Here is a 20998-nt window from a genome sequence, read left to right as displayed (position 1 = left end):
TCTTCACTACACTTTGTGTTGGAAACTGTGCAAAAGGCTTGCTGCTCTATCACTCTCCATTTCTGACCTAGACGTGAATAAGGGTGACTATTCTTTCCACTATATTGTAGTGGAGGAAACTGAGGCAGAAGAGCAAAAGCCAGAGAGGCTGTGGCATGGGTAAGGTTTGAACTGAGCCTCTTAAGGATTTGTATCTTGTCCTCTGAGCCCTCTACTCTGATGGACTAGCTTTGCTGAGTAAGTACAGTCATTTTACCAGGAGGGGTATGTAATAATGGTACCTTTAAGCATTTATCTTTTCTGTGCCTGTTATATTCTGAGATATTCAGAAGGAAGGGATGGCATGGGAAAAGGCATCTTTCCAAGTGTCTTTCTCTTTTGCTTTGGGCATAATGTTGGGTTTAACAAAAAAACCCAAGAGAGCCAAAGCAATGGCTTGAATGTGTGAATCAGACATTGGTACGTTGTTGTTGTTCATTTGTTCAGTCGTCTCCGACTCTTCGTGACCTCATGGACCAGCCCACGCCAGAGCTCCCTGTCGGCCGTCACCACCCCCAGCTCCTTCAAGGTCAGTCCAGTCCCTTCAAGGATGCCATCCATCCATCTTGCCCTGGGTCGGCCCCTCTTCCTTTTGCCTTCCACTTTCCCCAGCATCATTCCCTTCTCTAGGCTTTCCTGTCTCCTCATGATGTGGCCAAAGGACTTCCACTTTGTCTCTCGTCTCCTTCCCTCCAGTGAGCAGTCAGGCTTTCTTTCCTCGAGGATGGACTGGTTGGATCTTCTCGCAGTCCAAGGCACTCTCAGAACTTTCCTCCAACACCACAGCTCAAAAGCATCGATCTTCCTTCGCTCAGCCTTCCCTAAGGTCCAGCTCTCACATCCGTAGGTGACTACAGGGAAGACCATGGCTTTGACCAGGCAATGGATCTTTGTTGCCAGTCTGATGTCTCTACTCTTCACTATCTTATCGAGACTGGACATTGCTCTCCTCCCAAGAAGGAAGCGTCTTCTGATTTCCTGGCCACAGTCTGCATCTGCAGTAATCTTTGCGCCTAGAAATACAAAGTCTGTCACGGCCTCCACATTTTCTCCCTCTATTTTCCAGTTGTCAATCATTCTTGTTGTCAATCATTCTTGGTTTTTTTGATGTTTAGCTGCAACCCGGCTTTTGCGCTTTCTTCTTTCACCTTGATTAGAAGGCTCCTCAGCTCCTCCTCGCTTTCGGCCATCAGAGTGGTGTCATCTGCATATCTGAGGTTGTTAATGTTTCTTCCAGCAATTTTCACCCCAGCCTTGCATTCCTCAAGCCCCGCACATCGCATGATGTGTCCTGCATACAAGTTAAAAAGGTTGGGTGAGAGGATGCAGCCTTGCCGGACGCCTTTCCCAATCTTGAACCCGTCTCCTGTTCCTCCGTGGTCAGTTCTGACTGTGGCTCCTTGGTCCTTGTACAGATTCCTCAGGAGAGAGGGAAGGGGGCTTGGCATGCCCATCCCACCAAGAACTTGCCACCATTTATTATGATCCACACAGTCAAAGGCTTTAGAATAGACATTGGTACAGGTAACCCAAAATTCCTCATAGTTGTCTGCAGCAACTATATTGGAACAAGAGACTTGTTTGGCACAGACACCATGTTTTAAAAAATATGGAGATGAAAACAGGGCATAGAAATCACAACAATATCTCTAAACCTAAAATTTGCTAAAGTTTGTTCCTATACTCCACACTTTTCTCCCTCTTGAGCTATTCTAGTATTTGCTTTAATCCCGGAGAGAGAGACAGATTTGAGACCAATCAAGGAGAGATACCAGAAAGGACAGGCTTTAGCATCTCCCATTTGTGTGCCTTGGTTGCTATAAAATCAGACATTTCTCAAATTCACACTCATGCCATTTTGGAAAGTTCCGTGCACTTTTTAGGCACACTCCTTTTCGGGACTAAATGAGGATGTAAACAACTGCAAGTCAAGGGAATTATCAGGTATTTTTATGCACATTTGAACCAGTGTGTATATATTTTTGCAAGAGTTCCAACAAACTGACCAGTTAGCAGGCATCCATTCAACATTTTGGGGAACCTTGTTTTCAATTTTGCACTTGATCACATCATAAAGGAATGGCATTTGGGTAAATCTGCACCTACAGCTATTCAAGCATTTACTTGTCAACTTGCGTGTGGTATCTAAACTGGACTTGAACTGGGGGAGCAGGAAAAATGTAAAAGAAAGGTAAGTCTGAAGGAGGTTTTGAAAGTGAAGACATGGACGGAAAGGATTGCTACACTGGAAGATGCAAACACGACAGGTAAGCAGGGTCTGAAAAGTGCAGACTCTAGAATGAATTTAGAGCCGGAAGAAGCAAAACATTAACTATAGTTTGTGGTGAGTTACTTACTTACTTAGGCGATCCCTCGTTGTCTGAGTAGGATTGTCCTCCAAGATCGGTGTACTGGCGGTGGGTCCGTAGGTGGCTGTGGAGCCCTATTCGTGATCTGCATGTTCTCCCGCAGTGAGGGCATCCGTTTCCAGGTGGAAGGAAGTTCTGGTCAGGGTTGGCTTGACGCGCCTTCCTCTTGGCACGTTTCTCTCTTTTGCCCTCCATTGTGCATCTCCAAATTCTACAGCACTGCTGGTCACAGCTGACCTCCAGCTGGAGTGCTCAAGGCTTCCCAGTTCTTAGTGTCTATACCAGAGTGTTTAAGGTTGGCTTTGACCCCATCTTTAAATCTCTTTTCTTGCCCACCAACACTCCATTTTCTATTCTTGAGTTCGGAGTAGAGCAACAGCTTTGGGAGAGGGTGGTCAGGTATCTGGACAATGTGGCTGGTCCAGCGGAGTTGATGGCGGAGGACCATCGCTTCAATGCTGGTGGTCTTTGCATCTTCCAGCATGCTGACCTTTGGCCGCTTGTTTTCCAAAGAGATTTGCAGGATTTTTCAGAGGCAGCGCTGATGGAATCGTTCCAGGAGTTGCATGTAATGTCTGTAGACAGTCCACGTCTCACAGGCATAGAGCAGGGTTGGGAGGACAATGTTGTTCATTCGTTCAGTCGTCTCCGACTCTTTGTGACCTCATGGACCAGCCCACGCCAGAGCTCCCTGTCAGCCGTCACCACCCCCAGGGTCTCCTTCAAGGTCAGTCCAGTCACTTCAAGGATGCCATCCATCCATCTTGCCCTTGGTCGGCCCCTCTTCCTTTTACCTTCCACTTTCCCCAGCATAATTGTCTTCTCCAGGCTTTGCTGTCTCCTCATGATGTGGCCAAAGGACTTCAGCTTTGTCTCTAGTCTCCTTCCCTCCAATGAGCAGTTGGGCTTTATTTCCTGGAGGATGGACTGGTTGGATCTTCTCGCAGTCCAAGGCACTCTCAGCACTTTCCTCCAGCACCACAGCTCAAAAGCATCTATCTTCCTTCGCTCGGACTTCCCTAAGATCCAGCTCTCACATCCGTAGGTTACTATGGGGAATACCATGGCTTTGACTAGGCGGATCTTTGTTGGGAGGACAATAGCTTTATAAACAAGCACCTTGGTATCCCTATGGATGTCCCGGTCCTCAAACACTCTCTGCTTCACTTGGAAAAGAATACAGAAGGTGGACAAAATCAGAAAATACAAATTTGGAAGGAGGTGAAAAACAAAGCAGCAGAATCAACAGGAATGAGAGGCTAGAGATGAGAAATGAAGAAGACGATTTGGAATGCTAAGATATCAAAAACATGCCAACAGAGAGGGCTGGAGTTCAGATTGCAAAGATGGAAGCAGGAAGGATCAGAAAAGGAAACAATGGAAGTTCAGTTGTGTCTTAAGTAGCTGAGGATGGAAGGACAGGATTGACCGTATTCAGAGAGGAATGTGGGAGAACTTCAGTGAAGAGTGGGAAATGAGAAGCCCAGCTTTTCTCAAGGGGCAGAATCAGAATCCTAGAGTTGGAAGACACATCTCTGGCCATCCCGTTCAACCCCATTCCGCCAAGAAGCGAGAAAACTGCATTCAAAGCACCCCTGGCAGATGGTCATCCAGCCTCTGTTTAAAAGCCTCCAAAGAAAGCGCCTCCACCACAGAGAAAGTTCTGAATCATAAAGGAATAATAGAGGGCAACTGAAAATGGATAAGGTGATGGGTGTAATTGAGAACATAAGCAATGGTCACTGTTGAGGGTGCTGGACTTTCACTTAGAACTTAAAGACGCAACTAAGAACCTGAAAGACCTTGAGAGGTGAAAGAAAATTATTTTGGGGGCCTGGAGCCAGTAGCACAAGAAGAAAACGTCGAGCCACAGCCTAAGTGTACTTATTTAGATGTAAGTCCCATGATATCAAGGAAATGCACTACAACTAGTTAACATACAGGACCAACACTGGTGCACCCTAGGACAACAACTTTATAAATGCAATGGGGTCACTTACTGAACTTTTCTATGATTGGTATTTTCTTCAGGGTGAACACTGCTGTGCCCAATTTGCAGCATTTGCATACATAATACCAAAACCTAGTGACAAGGAATCCTTGGTTCCTGAAAGTCCACTGCCTTATATTTCTTCTGTTTGGTTATTACTATCATACCGACTCAACATTGAAGGGCCTGTCAACCCAGCAAGAATGTATGCCTTCTACTTCCCAATCCAAGAAGGAACTGTCTCTAGATGCACCTTTGCTTTTGGATGTCACACTAGTTGCCAGCTAGCTATCATCTTTTTCACACAATTAGTTATCCCACACAGAAAGTAGCATTAGGGTTAAGAGTACATTTGCAACCTTAAAAGTTATCCAAAGCAATAGATTTATGGTAATTGGGTTATTTTGAGTGGAGGGGGGAGGGAAGCAGGCCAATTTCCTTGTTTGAGTACCCCAGTTCCAAAGCTGACCAGACTCAAACATTAGTAGTATCTTCCTCTTTATCAAGGAAAGGTTGTTCCTCTCATTGGTACCTTTCTGTTTACCTGGGGTAAGATTTCAATTCAAAGGCACAGCTTTGAACCTTTATAGAGGGGATGGGAAAATTGGTAGCTGCTGACACACAAGGCGGTGAGATGGGCATATACTTTGAACCTGGAGGAGAAACTGACCTGAAGGTTCCTCAACACTCTTCTTGGCTTCAACCAGACAAACCTGCAAGATTTATTGAGGGTCAGTTGTTGGGTGTTTGGCCTTTTAGGCTTCGTCTCTGCACAACGTATTAATACAGCAGATCTTTTCAAGTTACCACCTTCATAAAATTTGGGCAGAGGTTGTTTACATTTCAGGTTTGGCCAACTACCCAAACTACCCAGGTTTGGCCAACTACCCATTGGCAAGTCTCTTAGATTCTCTAAAGCAATACTACTGATAAAGTCCTATAGACTATCATCTTGATAACGTCTATAGCAATGGTTCTCAACCTGGGGTCCCTAGATGTTTTTGGCCTTCAACTCCCAGAAATCCCAGCTATTTTACCAGCTGTTAGGATTTCTGGGAGTTGTAGGCCAAAAACATCTGGGGACCCCAGGTTGAGAACCACTGGTCTATAGGAACTATATTTTCTCACTCTCCTAGGTAGCATCTTTTGTACCTTCCTTGTCTTGCAGCTTAAGGCAGAGAATTTCAGGAGGTACCTGGAAAAAGTAATGCAATGCCCATAATTTATATTAGCGGTGGGAATCATGTGGACCTTCCAATGTCACTGGACTTCAGTGGTGAGTGGCTCAGAAACTGTTCTGAATGCCACAATTGCACTGGGGAAAATCGAACATGTTACTACCTCTGTGCATATGAAGAATACCTTAGTCTACACTGTTGAGTGTCAAGTAACACACCTTCATGACACACCAGGAGTGAGTGGAGAGGCTCTGAAGGACGTTCATTCACCACCAACGTTTATAGCCCTGGGGGTTATTTTTGATCTGTTGCAGTGGTTCTCAACCAGGGGTCCCCAGATGTTTTTGGCCTACAACTCCCAGAAATCCCAGCCAGTTGACCAGCTGTTAGGATTTCTGGGAGTTGAAAGCCAAAAACATCTGGGGACCCCAGGTTGAGAAACTGTGTTATAGGTAAGGGTTGGAGGTGGGAAAAGGCTGCAGGTGGAATGAAATAAGGCAATGGAATAATAGTCTCCTTGGTGCTAGCTGGCTGGGTTCATCTGAATCTCTTCACTGCTGTCATATATCCACTGTTAAAAGTCCAATCATGAATGTGAGGGACCCCTAGAATTCCAACCTGGATCTCCTCCACTGATTCAATTCCTTTACCCCAGATTCATTATGCAAACCCTTAGAAATGCAAGGATATATTTCTGGCATTTTCAACAGATAACCCTGTAGTTCAAAGGTAGTCAACATCCTTAATCTCTACAAGAATTTAGACTTCATTTGCCCTGGTGGTGCAGTGGGTTAAACTGCTGAGCTGCTGAACTTGCTGATCGAAAGGTTGGTGGTTTGAATCTGGGGAGCTGGATGAGCTCCTGCTGTTAGCCTCAGCTTCAGCCAACCTAGCAATTCAAAAAAATGCAAATATGAGTAGATCAATAGGTGCCGCTCCAGCAGGAAGGGAGTGGCATTCCATGTGGTCATGCTGGCCACATCTGGCCAACCTAGAAGTTCAAAAACATGCATATATGAGTAGATCAATAGGTGCCGCTCCAGCGGGAAGGGAGTGGCATTCCATGTGGTCATGCCGGCCACATCTGGCCAACCTAGAAGTTCAAAAACATGCAAATATGAGTAGATCAATAGGTGCCGCTCCAGCGGGAAGGGAGTGGCATTCCATGTGGTCATGCCGGCCACATCTGGCCAACCTAGAAGTTCAAAAACATGCGAATATGAGTAGATCAATAGGTGCCGCTCCAGCGGGAAGGGAGTGGCATTCCATGTGGTCATGCCGGCCACATCTGGCCAACCTAGAAGTTCAAAAACATGCAAATATGAGTAGGTGCTGCTCCAGCGGGAAGGTAGTGACAATGCTGCCTTCAAGACCAGCCTCAAGCAACTTCAAGACCAGACCTGGAGAAACTTCGTCCCCTCAGATGTTTTGGACTTCAATTCCCACAATTTCTAACAGCCTCGAGCCCCATCCTTTCCATCCTCACCTGCTTAAGCAGAAAAGGAAGGGGCCTGAGGTTGGTAGGAATTGTGGAAGTCCAAAACACCTAGAAGAATGAAGTTTGCCCAGGTCTGTTCAAGACCCATTGGGCTTGGCAGCTTGGATTGAAAGCTGAAAAAGAATCCAATTTTGGGTATATATACCACCACAAGGTCCATAATGTCTAAATAGGTATGACACAAGGTCTATAACATCTAAATAGGTATGAACTTCAGCTTTTCTAAAGCAGTATGTAATGAAGCACTGCAATAGTTGGACTTCTTCACCACATTTGGCTCACCTGGAGGTAAAATACATGCAACGATGTATAAGCTTAGCTGCAAGTGCAGGATGGGTTTTTACTCCTTCTTACAACTGCTCCATTAAAAACATCAATGTTTTAAGGTAAGTATCTTCAGTAGAACTGCTAACAGACTATATAGGATGATATCTTGCAATGTTGACAGGGCATAAGGTAAGAAGAGGAGACCAACTCCACCAGATATGATCCTATAAGGTTGACTGCACAGGTCTTCGTGAAATGTGTTATGTTTTTCCTCCTATTTCTCTGAAATTTGCTTTCCAAAGCAATTTTATACTCGCAGGACAACGAAAGGCAGGTTTTTCCATCAGATTTACAAGCCAAGTAGGTGAGGTGCACAAGGGAAAGGGAATGTGGGGAAAATTAGAAGAGAGATGACTTTGACACCAAGCAGCCAAATTGAAAATAGGGTTAGGTCAGCCATGATGACTGGTTCTCATGATGATTTACCTGTCCGAATGGATTCTCCCCTATGAACCATCAAGGTTATTAACATCTTCTGGAGGGGCCCTGCTTTCGGTCCCACCACCGTCTGGTGGGGACAAGGGACAGGGCCTTCTCGGTGGTGGCCCCTCGCCTCTGGAACTCTCTCCCACTGTAGATTAGAAGTGCCCCTTCTCTCCTAACCTTTAGAAAGCTGGTGAAAACTTGGCTCTGGAATTTAGCATTCGATGAGTGAGTCAATAACTCTTGACCACACGGATAGATGGTGATGAATTGTGATTTCATTCTGATGACTTGACCTTATGTAATTATATGATTGTATTTTAATGTATTTTATGTATTAGTGCAGTGTTTCTCAACCTGGGGGTCGGGACACCTGGAGGGGTCGCGAAGGGGTGTCAAAGGGGTCGCCAAAGACCATCAGAAAACACAGTATTTTCTGTTGGTCATGGGGGTCTCTGTGTGGGAAGTTTGGCCCAATTCTATCATTGTTGGGGTTCAAAACAACAGTGAACTACAAATCCCAGCAAGTGCAACTCCCAAATCTCAAGATCTATTTCCCCAAAACCCCACGAGTGTTCACATTTGGGCATATGGAGTATCGGTGCCGAGTTTGGTCCAGATCTATCATTGTTGGAGTCTAGAGTGCTCTCTGGATGTAGACGAACTTCAACTCCCAAACACAAGGTCAATGCCCACTAAACCTTTCCAGTATTTTCTGCTGGTCATTAGAGTTCAGTGTGCCAACTTTGGTTCAATTCCATTGTTGGAGGGGGTTCAGAATGCTCTTTGTTTACAGGTTAACTATAAATCCCAGCAACTACAACTCCCAAATGGCAAAATCAATCCCCCCGCCAACCTCACCAGAATTCAAATTTGGGCATATCGGGTATTTGTGCCAAATTTGCTCCAGTGAATGAAAATACATCCTGCAGATCATTATTTACATGGGGATTCATAATGTTAGGGTTCTGGTTGGGGGTCACCACAACATGAGGAACTATATTAAGGGGTCGCGGCATTAGGAAGGTTGAGAACCACTGTATTAGTGCATTATGTGATGTGATTTTAAACTATTGTTCATGAATCTTTTGTTGTGAACCGGCCTGAGTCCTTCTGCGGAGGTCGAGAAGACCGGTATATAAAAGTTCTAAATAATAATAATAATAATAATAATAATAATAATCCAGTGATGGGGCTTGCATCAAAGGATCTATGGTGGAAACCATTTAGGAATTGAGTTCAACTCCTCATATCCATCAATGGCACAGATTCATTGGCCGACTGAGCAACCAACTGCTTCTGGGCCAGGTTGACCTTCCACAAGACAACCCTAATTCTGTTGGTGTCCCATCCTCTTTCACAACAGGCAATACATCCTAATTTTGGTTGTTTCTTTTGCAGGACTTGGAGAATGACTACAAATGCAGCTGTCCCCAAGGCTTCTACGGCAAGAATTGTGAAATCAGTGCCATGACCTGCGCTGACGGACCGTGTTTCAATGGCGGGACTTGCATGGAGAAGCGCTTGGGTGGCTACAGTTGTCACTGCCCAGTAAACTACCACGGCTCCAATTGCGAGAAGAAGATAGACCGGTGTAGTAACAACCCCTGCTTGAACAGTAAGTGAACCGCTCTGAGTCTCCTCGGGGAGATGGAGCAGTATATAAATAAAGTTTTATTATAATTATTATCTCCCTTCAATCGCGGTGCCCAGAACTGGACACAATGTGATTCCAGGTGTGGCCTGACCAAGGCAGAATGGAATAGAGGGCAAAAGCATGTCTTCCCTGGATCTAGGCACTAGACTCTTATTGATGCAGGCCAAAATCCCATTGGCTTTTTTTAGCTGCTGCATACATTGTTGATTCCTGTTCACCTTCCTGTCCATGATGACTCCAAGATCCTTTTCATATGTACTGCTGTCGAGCCAGGCATCACCCCCCATTCTGTCTCTTTGCATCTCATTTTTTCTGCCTAAGTGGAGTATCTTGCATTTGTCCCTGTTGAACTTCATTGTGCTAGTTTTGGCCAGTCATCTCTCTAATCTGTTATGATTGTTTTGAATTCTGCTCCTGTCTTCTGGAGTATTGGCTCTCCTTCTCAATATCGTCCCATCTGCAAACTTGATGATGATGCCTTCTAACTCTTCCTCTCAATCTATATAAATAAAAATGTAATGTTCGTTTGTGGGATTAACAGAACTCAGAAACCGCTGGGTGAATTGGCCCCAAATTTGGACACAAGACACCTGCCAAAGCAATCTATGTCCTTCACTAAAAAAAAAAAAAGCCACTGAAAAACATAGCAGAAGGGACTTAAAAAGCCCCGAAAAGGTAAATGACAATACAGGAAAAGGGGAAGAAAGAGGGAGGGAAGGGGAGAAAGAAAGGAAAGGAAAGGAAAGGAAAGGAAAGGAAAGGAAAGGAAAGGAAAGGAAAGGAAAGGGAAAAGGAAAAGGAAAAGAAAGGGAAAAGGAAAGGAAAAGAAAGGGAAAAGAAAGGGAAAAGGAAAGGAAAAGGAAAGGAAAAGAAAAGGAAAAGAAAAGGAAAAGAAAAGGAAAGGAAAAGAAAAGGAAAGGAAAAGAAAAGGAAAGGAAAAGAAAAGGAAAAGAAAAGAAAGAAAAAGAAAAAGAAAAGAAAAGAAAAAGAAAAGAAAAAGAAAGAAAGAAAGATGGAGGGAAAGGGAGAAGGAAGCATGGAAGCAAAGACAGAAGGAAGGAAGGAAAGAGGTGGAAAAGGAAGAAAGGAGAGAAAGAGGGAGGGAAAGAAAAAGGGGGAAGGAAGGAAAATTAGAGAAGGAAGGAAGGAAGGAAAGGGAAAAGGAAAGGAAAGGGAAAAGGAAAAGGAAAAGAAAGGGAAAAGGAAAAGAAAAGAAAAAGAAAAGAAAAGAAAGAAAGAAAGATGGAGGGAAAGGGAGAAGGAAGCATGGAAGCAAAGACAGAAGGAAGGAAAGAGGTGGAAAAGGAAGAAAGGAGAGAAAGAGGGAGGGAAAGGAAAAGGAGAAGGAAGGAAGGAGAGAAGGAAAGAAAAAAGGGAAGGAAGGAAAGAGGGAGCGAAGAAAGGGGGAAGATGTAGAGAAAGAGGGGGGGAAGGAAAGAGAGAAGGAAGAGAGAGCAGAAGAGAAAGAAAAAGGAAGAAGAGAAGTAAAGACGGGAAGGAAGGAAAGAGGGAGTGAAGGAAGGAGGAAAAGAAGGAGAGAAAGAGGGAAGGTTAGCCACAGCAAAGCGTGGCGGGTACAGCTAGTCATTAACAAAGATGTTGAACAGAACTGGGCCCAGGACGGAACCCTACTTCTGACACTTCTCGCTTCTTTCGGGGATTAAGAGGAGGAAACATTGGGGCGAATCACCTCCTGGGTTCGTTTGCTTAACCAATTACAGATCCACGGAGGGGTAGCATGACTTCCCTGGATCTAGGCACTAGGCTCCTATTGATGCAGACCAAAATCCCATTGGTTTTTTAAACTGTCGTATCGCATTGTTGGCTCATGTTCACCTTTCTGTCTACGAGGACTCCAAAATCTTTTTCACATGTACTGCTATCGAGCCAGGTGTCCCCCATTCTGTATCTTTGCAATCTCCTGTCGTTTGGTTTCAGTGGATAATCCTAGTTTTAGGTACGAAAGAATGGGGGGAAAGATTCCCCACATCCACGTTCTTCACATTTCTCTCCTTTTGCCATCTACGTACTGCCAGCTGCCACTTCTTTTTCTCTTTTTTTTGCAAATTATATGACTATCACAAAATCATAGAATCATAGAGTCAAAGAGTTGGAAGAGACCTCCTGGGCCATCCAGTCCAACCCCATTCTGCCAAGAAGCAGGAATATTGCATTCAAATCACCCCTGACAGATGGCCATCCAGCCCCTGTTTAAAAGCTTCTAAAGAAGGAGCCTCCACCACACTCCGGGGCAGAGAGTTCCACTGCTGAACGGCTCTCACAGTCAGGAAGTTCTTCCTCATGTTCTAGTCCCCAAGGAAGCAGAAAACAAGCTTGCTCCCTGCTCCCTGTGGTTTCCTCTCACATATTTATACATGGCTATCATATCACCTCTCAGCCTTCTCTTCTTCAGGCTAAACATGCCCAGCTCCTTAAGCCGCTCCTCATAGGGCTTGTTCTCCATACCCTTGATCATTTTAGTCGCCCTCCTCTGGGCACATTCCAGCTTGTCAATATCTCTCTTGAATTGTGGTGCCCAGAATTGGACACAATATTCCAGGTGTGGTCTAACCAGAACAGAATAGAGGGGTAGCATTACTTCCCTCGATCTAGATACTAGACTCCTATTGATGCAGGCCAAAATGTAATTCAAGCTTTCCAAGAGGGAAGCTGTGTTAGGAGAGCAATGCCATGAGTGTTAGACTACAATTCTAAATACAAGGGTTTGAATCCCTGATTGACCATGAAAACCTACGGGGTGACTTTGGACAAATGACATACTTCTTTTTCTTAAGCAAAACAGCCCAAAGGTCCACTGTGAGAGCTGTCCATTTAGTACCTATCTACCCCTACACAAAACTACAGCTCCCAAAATTCCCTAGAAATGCCATGTAAGTATGTTACCTGCCTTTAAGTTGTAATGGATTATATATGTATATTGCTTGTCTTATTCTCAGATATGTTATATTTTTGCTGCAACTTAGTCCAAATAGTTAACCTGCTGTAGAAACAAAGATGCGTGGTTGCCTTCTTGCAGGAGGTAACAAAAAATGAGCTGATGAAGTTCCCAAGAGTGTGCCAACTGTCCTATGTAATGGGTTGTTGTAGGTTTTTTCAGGCTATATGGCCATGTCCTAGAGGCATTCTCTCCTGACGTTTCGCCTGCATCTATGGCAAGCATCCTCAGAGGTAGTGAGGTCTGTTGGAACTAGGAAAAAGGGTTATATATCTGTGGAATGACCAGGGTGGGACAAAGAACTCTTGTCTGCTGGAGCTAGGTGTGAATGTTTCAACTGACCACCTTGATTAGCATATAATGGCCTGACAGTACCTGGAGCAAACTTTTGTTGAGAGGTGATTAGATGTCCTTGTTTGTTTCCTCTCTGTTGTTTTGCTGTTGTAATTGTAGAGTTTTTTTTAATACTGGTAGCCAGATTTTGTTCCTTTTCATGGTTTCCTCCTTTCTGTTGAAATTGTCCACATGCTTGTTGATTTCAATGGCTTCTCTGTGTAGCCTGACATGGTGGTTGTGAGAGTGGTCCAGCATTTCTGTGTTCTCCAACAATATGCTGTGTCCAGGTTGGTTCATCAGGTGCTCTGCTATGGTTGATTTCTCTGGTTGAAGTAGTCTGCAGTGCCTTCCATGTTCCTTGATGCGTGTTTGGGCAATGTAGACTTGTCCACAGCTGCATGGTACTTCATGGACTCCTGCAGAAGTGAGAGGATCCCTCTTGTCCTTTGCTGAACATAGCATTTGTTGGATTTTCTTGGTGGGTCTGTAGATAGTTTGTATGTTGTGTTTCCTCATCAGCTTCCCTCTGCGGTCAGTGGTTCCCTTGATGTATGGCAGGAACACTTTTCCTCTGGGTGGATCTTCGTCTTTATTCTCGTGGCTTCTTCTCGGTGGTCTTGCAGCTCTTCTGATGTCTGAGGTGGAGTCTCCCTTGGCCTGGAGAGCCCAGTTGAGGTGGTCACGTTCATCTTGGAGGAGGTGGGCTTCCCAGATTCCTTTTGCACGCTCTGCCAAGGCTTTAATGGTGCTTCTTCTTGGACTTGGGTGATGGTTGGAGTTTTGATGTAGATATCTATCTGTGTGTGTGGGTTTTCTGTAGACGGTGTGACCCAATTGTGGATCTGGTTTGCGGATGACTAGGACATCTAGACAAGGCAGTCTTCCTTCCTTTTCTTTTTCCATGGTGAATTGGATGTTTGGGTGGATGCTGTTAAGATGGTCCAGGAACCTGTTGAGTTCTTCTTCTCCATGGCTCCAAATGGTGGTATCATCCACATCTCTGAACCATATCGTGGGCTTTTTGGTTGCTGTTTCGAGAGCTTGTTTTTCAAAGTGTTCCATGTAGAAGTTAGCTATGACTGAGCTGAAAGGGCTCCCCATAGCTACTCTATCTTCCTGTTCGTAGAATTCATTGTCCCACTGAAAGTAACTGGTGGTAAGGCAATGGTGAAACAGAGCCGTGATGTCTTCTGGGAACCTCTGGTTGATGAGTGCCGTGGTGTCTGCAACTGGGACCATGGTAAATAGAGACACCACATCGAAGCTGATCAGTTGTCGTTGTTCATGATCTGTTCATGATACGGAAGGAGATAAGGGTATAAAGTATGAACTGGAAAATCAAATGGCACAGGCAGCCTTTTGATAGACATATTACTTGTCTGGCTGTTCTTGTCCTTGTGTGGCCACACTTGCAATAAAGGGATTTCAGCCTCAAAACCTCACGGAGACTGTTTGTCTTTTTAGAATCACCAGTTTGCCAATTAGAAATAGTTCCCTTCACATTTAGTACCTATCTACCCCTACACAAAACTGCAGCTCCCAAAATTCCCTAGAAAGGCCATGTAAGTATGTTATCTGCCTTTAAGATGTAGCTGTTTACATTTTTTTTGCTTGTCTCATTCTCAGATATGTTATATTTTTGTTGCAACTCAGTCCAAATAGTTAACCTGCTGTAGAAACAGAGGTGCGTGGTTGCCTTCTTGCAGGAGGTAACAAAAAATGAGCTGATGAAGTTCCCAAGAGTGTGCCGACCGTCCTGTGTAATGGGTTGTTGTAGGTTTTTTCAGGCTATATGGCCATGGTCTAGAGGCATTCTCTCCTGACTTTTCGCCTGCATCTATGGCAAGCATCCTCAGAGGTAGTGAGGTCTGTTGGAACTAGGAAAAAGGGCTTATATATCTGTGGAATGACCAGGGTGGGGCAAAGGACTCTTGTCTGCTGGAGCTAGGTGTGAATGTTTCAACTGACCACCTTGATTAGCATATAATGGCCTGACAGTGCCTGGAGCAAACTTTTGTTGAGAGGTGATTAGATGTCCTTGTTTGTTTCCTCTCTGTTATTGTGCTGTTGTAATTTTAGAGTTTTTTAATACTGGTAGCCAGATTTTGTTCATTTTCATGGTTTCCTCCTTTCTGTTGAAATTGTCCACATGCTTGTGGATTTCAACGGCTTCTCTGTGTAGCCTGACATGGTGGTTGTGAGAGTGGTCCAACATTTCTGGACCACTCAAATAATATGCTGTGTCCAGGTTGGTTCATCAGGTGCTCTGCTATGGCTGACTTCTCTGGTTGAAGTAGTCTGCAGTACCTTTCATGTTCCTTGATTCGTGTTTGGGCAATGCCACGTTTGGTGGTCCCTATGTAGGGTTGTCCACAGCTGCATGGTACTTCATGGACTCCTGCAGAAGTGAGAGGATCCCTCTTGTCCTTTGCTGAACGTAGCATTGGTTGGATTTTCTTGGTGGGTCTGTAGATAGTTTGTATGTTGTGTTTCCTCATCAGCTTCCCTCTGCGGTCAGTGGTTCCCTTGATGTCTGGCAAGAACACTTTTCCTCTGGGTGGATCTTCGTCTTTACTCTTGTGGCTTGTTCTTGGTCTTGCAGCTCTTCTGATGTCTGAGGTGGAGTCTCCATTGTAATCTTCTCTCCTTCTTTTTCCAGACGGCCACTGTTTGGACCTGGGCCGCAGCATGATCTGCAAATGCCGCCCGGGCTTTGTTGGCTCCTTCTGTGAGCTGAACATTGATGACTGCGCGGGCAACCCATGTGCCAATGGAGGCACCTGCATCGATGGTCCAAACAGCTACACCTGTTCTTGCACACTGGGCTACGGGGGGAAGGACTGCAGCACCCGCATGGATGCCTGTGGCTCCAGCCCTTGCTTGAACAGCGGCACTTGCTATACCCACTTCTCCGGCCACGTCTGCGAGTGTTCGGCAGGCTACATGGGTTCCAACTGTGAATTCAAAGTCCAGATCCCAACCCCGGTCAGCAGTCAACGGGTGGCCGAAGGCCCTTTCCCTGTCGCGCTGGCTGTTTCCTTTACTCTGGGTCTCATGATGTTGGTGCTCGCCGCCTGTGCCACCGCGGCAATGCTTCGGCACATGAGGCAGGGTCACAAGGCGGTCAAAAGCAGTGTCCGCAACGACCTGGCAACCATCAACAACTTCAAGGAGAGGGATGGATTCCTAATCCCGCCTGGGTGCTTTAAGGTGTCCAACAGAGAATCCAGGTTCAGTAGTGACCAGTTCAACTGCAAGCGGAAGCTGCTGGACCAGAGCCGTGAGTCTGTCTGCAAAAAGCTGGAGAAGTAAGTGGTGCCCTCTTGTCTTCTTTGCCAGTATTTGGGAAATGGATGTGGAATTGAAGAACCAGGGGGAAACATTGGCTGGAATTTACGATTCCACAACCTAGAGTTATGCATCCATGACAGATTCATATCCATGGTCCTATGTATTCAATAGCAAATACATAGGGATTACAAAGCCCCCCTCCCTCCGCAAATCCTACTTTACTAGGCACCAGCTGCTGCTGGTGATGGAGGTCTCCTCTTCCATAAATCAGGATGCAGGAGGCTATTTTCCCATGAATGATTTTTAGTTCAAGGAGGGATTGCAACAGGAATCCCATCTCTGATTGTTGCACTGGAGATAACCAGGCAGAGGTGGTGGTGAAAACATTAGTTTGGGTGTGTATGTGCCTTCAAGTAACCTGCCAATTTATTTGAACCTCTTGAATTCTATGTTGGGTAAGTGGGCTTATTAACAAGACCCTCCTCATAAATGTATAGTAACTTATTAGCAGCAGCGTGATCCAGCACCAGTAGCCTAAAGAGACAAAAAAACAAACAGAGACCGATGTTCTGTCGAGCGCTGGGCCTGTAATTAATTGTCTTTAAAACAGGATGTGTAACCTTTGCCCAGCGGGAAGCCAGGGGCCCAAGGAGAAGTTCTCAGAGGTTTCCACCACAAACAGTCTTTAGGTGGCTTGAAAAGTACAACAAAGTCTTTTATTAATGAACAATCAAACAGAAACTTCTCTTGTCTTCAGTAAAGTTAAGCAAATGATTCCAAGCTTTTAGGGAACGGGTGAATTCCTAATCTTGCCCACAAAGGACAGGCAACTGTCTTCAATAACTTCTTCTTTAAAGGAAAATCCCCCTTTTTAACTTCTCCCAGGCTGACTGAAATCTAACCCTTACTGATGTGGGCTCCGCTACCGGGTCGAACTGCGTCTCGAACGCTGAGTGGACCTACCAGCAAGGCAGTAGTTGTTCTCCAGCTGAAGTTCTTTAGTCTTTAGGGCTGTTTTCCTGGAAATTCGTAAAGCTGTGGGGATGCTTCCCTGGAGTTCGTAAAGCTGTGGGAATGCTTCCCTGGAGTTCGTAAAGCTGTGGGAATGCTTCCCTGGAGTTCTTAAAGGTTGAAGCTTTCGTACAGGGGAAGTTTACACACGTCCTGTACATTGGCTAACCTTGCTGAGACTAACAAAAAAATGGCTCCCTTCCCTTCCCAACTGCCCTGAGCAAGGGGCGGGACCAAACTTAACAATGATGGACAGGTGACTTGCCCTATAACCGCAGCCAAAAGAAGCCACCTATCTGCAGAGTCCCTGAAACTTAGGACTGCAAACAAACATTCAGTGCAAAGCAAACAAAATTGGAGCTCCTGGTACAGCTGTACCAGAACAACCAATGTTATCTCTTCCATAGGAGGCTTTTCTTTGTAGTAAAATAATACTAGGTTTCCATAACACAAATAAACAAACACATAGTAGCTTTATACACAGCAGCCTTCACACTGGAGCTTTCTCACATTAGGTTTCTCTCACACAGAGGCTTACTTCACACTCCTCAGGACGACACTAGCTTTGGCCCACTGATTCTAACAGACTTCGGCCTACTCACTCTTTCAATGCTTTACTCACACTTTTGTACTGAAGAAACTCAGTTGATTTTTAATATTTTTGACCTTCTATAGGGTTTTCTTTTGCAAGGAATACTTGGAGGCATTTTGCTATGTCTCTCCATTGCTCTAAAGCAGGGTTGGGGGAAATGTTTACAACTTATGGTGGTGGTGAACCTATCACAGGGGTTCCTTGGCAAGATTTGTTCAGAAGAAGTTTGCCATTGCCATCCAAGGTTTCCATGACTATGCAGGAATTTGAGCCCTAGTACCGAGTTGTCAGCCATACATAACCACTGTACCATGTTGACTCCTAGCTGCCCTGAAGTCTTTGCCTACAGGGAGGACTTGAGTCTTGTCAGTCACCTGGATTCTGACCCCACAGCTTGATCCATTTGAGTGCTCCATGCATCTAGTCTGGTGGAAGTCTGGAGACAGATTGGTGGACTCAACGCTGCTGAACTCCCTGATACTAATATTGGAAATGATGCAAAGAGCTTTGATGAAATACTAGTCTCTGTGCCATCGCACCTGGGGGCTATTATTCTTAATGAAGGAGGGATGGACGTGGCATCTTTCCCCAGGGGATTGCTTCTTGCCCTCCTATAGGAAACTGGAACTCCCAAAACGCTGTAAATAACTCAAGATAGGTTTTATTGATCACAAAGAGTTATTTCTTTAAAGCAATGAGCTGGAAACTTCAGAGGGGTGAAGGAAAATACATGTTACAGTCTCAGTTAGTCCTGGGTCCAAGGTGTTTGAAGCTGAGAAGCCTTTCCAAGTTTCCTCTTTCCTCAATGGCTGTGAATGCCAGAGCAAACCATAACCCCAGTTCAGATGGCCTATGTTTGAAGACTCAGGATCTTCCTTTGGTGCCAAAAGAACCAGTTTGAAGGCGCTTGAGACTTCCAGTGTCGTTCAAGTTGGTCTGAACATGAAGCACATGAAGTCTTTTAGAGTCAAGTCTCTTACTCACGTCCATCTGGTAGAAACTCTGATGGCAGAATGAAAAGAAAAGAAGCACTCCCATCCTGCAGGAAGAGGTGGAGCCAAACAGTACTGATTGACAGCTATAAGTAACCAATCCATCCAACTATACATAAGCAAGGTAAAAAGGCAGGATTAAGCATGATACAACAGTTTAAATCTTGCAACTAACAGTTCTATAAGTAGGTGGTGCCACTCATGCTGTCACAGTCTCCAAGCACCATCTTCTCAACCTTCCTTTCCAAATAAGATGGGATCCTCTGCAACACCATTCTCTGAAGTCCCATTCAAGAAACTTGGTTCAGAAGGATATAAAGACTGATTGGTGATTAAGGAGAAAAGAAGCCTTACTGGAGCTTTGCTGATGGAATTACAATGTGGATTTCGCCCATGGTGTCTGGGAAAATCAAAAGGTTTTCATTCCTCCAAGGAAGTCACCCATGTGTTGCAACCCAGAGCAGGAAACTGGACCCTCAGACACAATCCACAACACTTGACTTCAGGAAAAACAATCCTTTTTTATTGAAGAAAGATGAGTACAAAAATAGAGGAAATATGCAAGGTAAAAAGCCACAGTAAAAATCAGCAACAAGAAATGTCCATGAACAAGATCAAAAACCCACAGTAACACTGCTAAATCCTGGAACCTGTTAGCAATCCACTAACCGTACTTGAAGCAACTAGGAAGCCTCTTAGGAATAAGGCCACTGGAATCAGGTGGCCTGCCAAGGATGATGCTTGAATCTGGAACGATGCCTGGTCTGAAGATGCATCCAGGCGAGAGGTACTTAAGGGCGAGAAATGTATTACGTGACATGCCTGCAGGCTTTTTTTGCATTTCTCTCAGTCTAACTGACCTTTGTAAACTTTGAGATTCTCCCCTGCTCTGCCAAATCTGCCCTCTCCTATCCTCATTAGAAAGACCAGATGTCATATTCTCTGGAGAGCTAAGACTGGGAGGAAAAGGGAGTGAAATTTCACCGCTTGGCTCTGAAATATTCTCATGGGAATTTGGACGTTCACTTTCCAAGGCTGCAGGAGTTTCACTACACAAACCGTCATCTTCTACATTGCCCTCAGAATCAACACCTTCATTGGCATCAGGAAATACAATCAGAGAATCAGGTTCAGGTTCACACACAGGCTGAACCCCAACACCATGATTCAAACCATGGGCAGAAGCCAGAATGCATGTACCTCAATGAATAGTGTTTTCCAAGATTGCCTGGAGTTGACATAACGTTTTCCACCCAAGAATGACAAACTGGGCATAGGTTTCAAAAGTTGCATCTTTAAAAGTGGCTGACTCCTTCAAAGCTGTTGAGGCCAGACCATTCCTACAGAAGACATTCATTTCAGGTGATACCAAGAAGATCCAGCCTTGGACAATTTCAAAAGGCAAGAATCTAAGGAGCACACTTGGATTAGGCAACTTCTCCACATCCTTTGGCTACGAAGCTGACAAGCAGCAAGTCGAGATGACACCTTAGTTACATCTAAGCGAAAACATTTAAAGAAGTTGAACTGGATAGAGACACTTTGAACTATAAAGATTTCAGGAAAGGAGACAAAGAGAGGTTTGAAGATCTCAAAAGCACGGATTTATTTACCAGCTGGGGCCTGGTGTGGAGTCAACTCCCAAAAACACCAGAGCAAATGAAATAGGCGTGGACTGTGGCTTTTATAGTTTCCAGTTTCAAGCAAACAAAGAACATGCTACAACATACAATCATCATCATCCCTACGTCATCTTGGCGTCACAGAAATATCAAGTGTCCCCTTCCAATCATGCAAAAAGCATGTCACCATGCAAATTGGCCACAACAGGCATCAACATCTCAATTTGATGGCTTCTGACTACCTGGAATATCTCCAGTGGCTTGTTTGAAGTTGACCGTCTTCCCTACAATCAAAGCTTACGAACTAAAGCTTCAACGTTGAAATTTAATTCACCGATCCCTTGGTGAAGACTTCCTATTGCCATGACCAGATTCTTCTCCTTTGTTTATTCAAAGGAAAAGAACTGTGTCCCCCGGCACTTTTTAATACCTTCTTCTTCTTTTCCCACTGCAGTAAAAAGTCTGAGCCCATCCGGTCCGCTGTTCCCGCTGGATACCCGAAGGACGGCACCTACCACCCCATCTACGTCATCCCAGACCAGATGGAACAGTGCATTTACGCAACCGAGGTAATGGACATATGCTCACTCCTTGACTCAGCCCATTCTGTAGCCCTCTAAGTCAGTGGTTCTCAACCTTCCTAATGCCGCAACCCCTTAATACAGCGCCTCACGCTGTGGTGACCCCCAACCATAAAATTATTATCGCTACTTCCTA

The 20998-nt window shown here is 44.9% G+C and overlaps 1 protein-coding gene across 1 annotated transcript in view; it reads left to right on the top strand.

The window, feature by feature from the left end:
- LOC137095318 (delta-like protein C) overlaps positions 1 to 20998 on the top strand; it is a 77246-nt gene that overhangs the window by 42865 nt on the left and 13383 nt on the right. The window contains exons 6-8 of the mRNA XM_067461811.1: positions 9226 to 9442; positions 15433 to 16081; positions 20736 to 20850. Of these exons, the coding sequence (XP_067317912.1) occupies positions 9226 to 9442; positions 15433 to 16081; positions 20736 to 20850 (981 nt within the window). The remainder of the gene's footprint in view (positions 1 to 9225; positions 9443 to 15432; positions 16082 to 20735; positions 20851 to 20998) is intronic.

The sequence above is a fragment of the Anolis sagrei genome, chromosome Y, assembly GCF_037176765.1.
Source record: "Anolis sagrei isolate rAnoSag1 chromosome Y, rAnoSag1.mat, whole genome shotgun sequence".
In the NCBI taxonomy this organism is placed as follows: domain Eukaryota; kingdom Metazoa; phylum Chordata; class Lepidosauria; order Squamata; family Dactyloidae; genus Anolis; species Anolis sagrei.
Note: the sequence above shows the minus strand (reverse complement) of the source record. Positions and strands in the feature narration are given on the sequence as shown.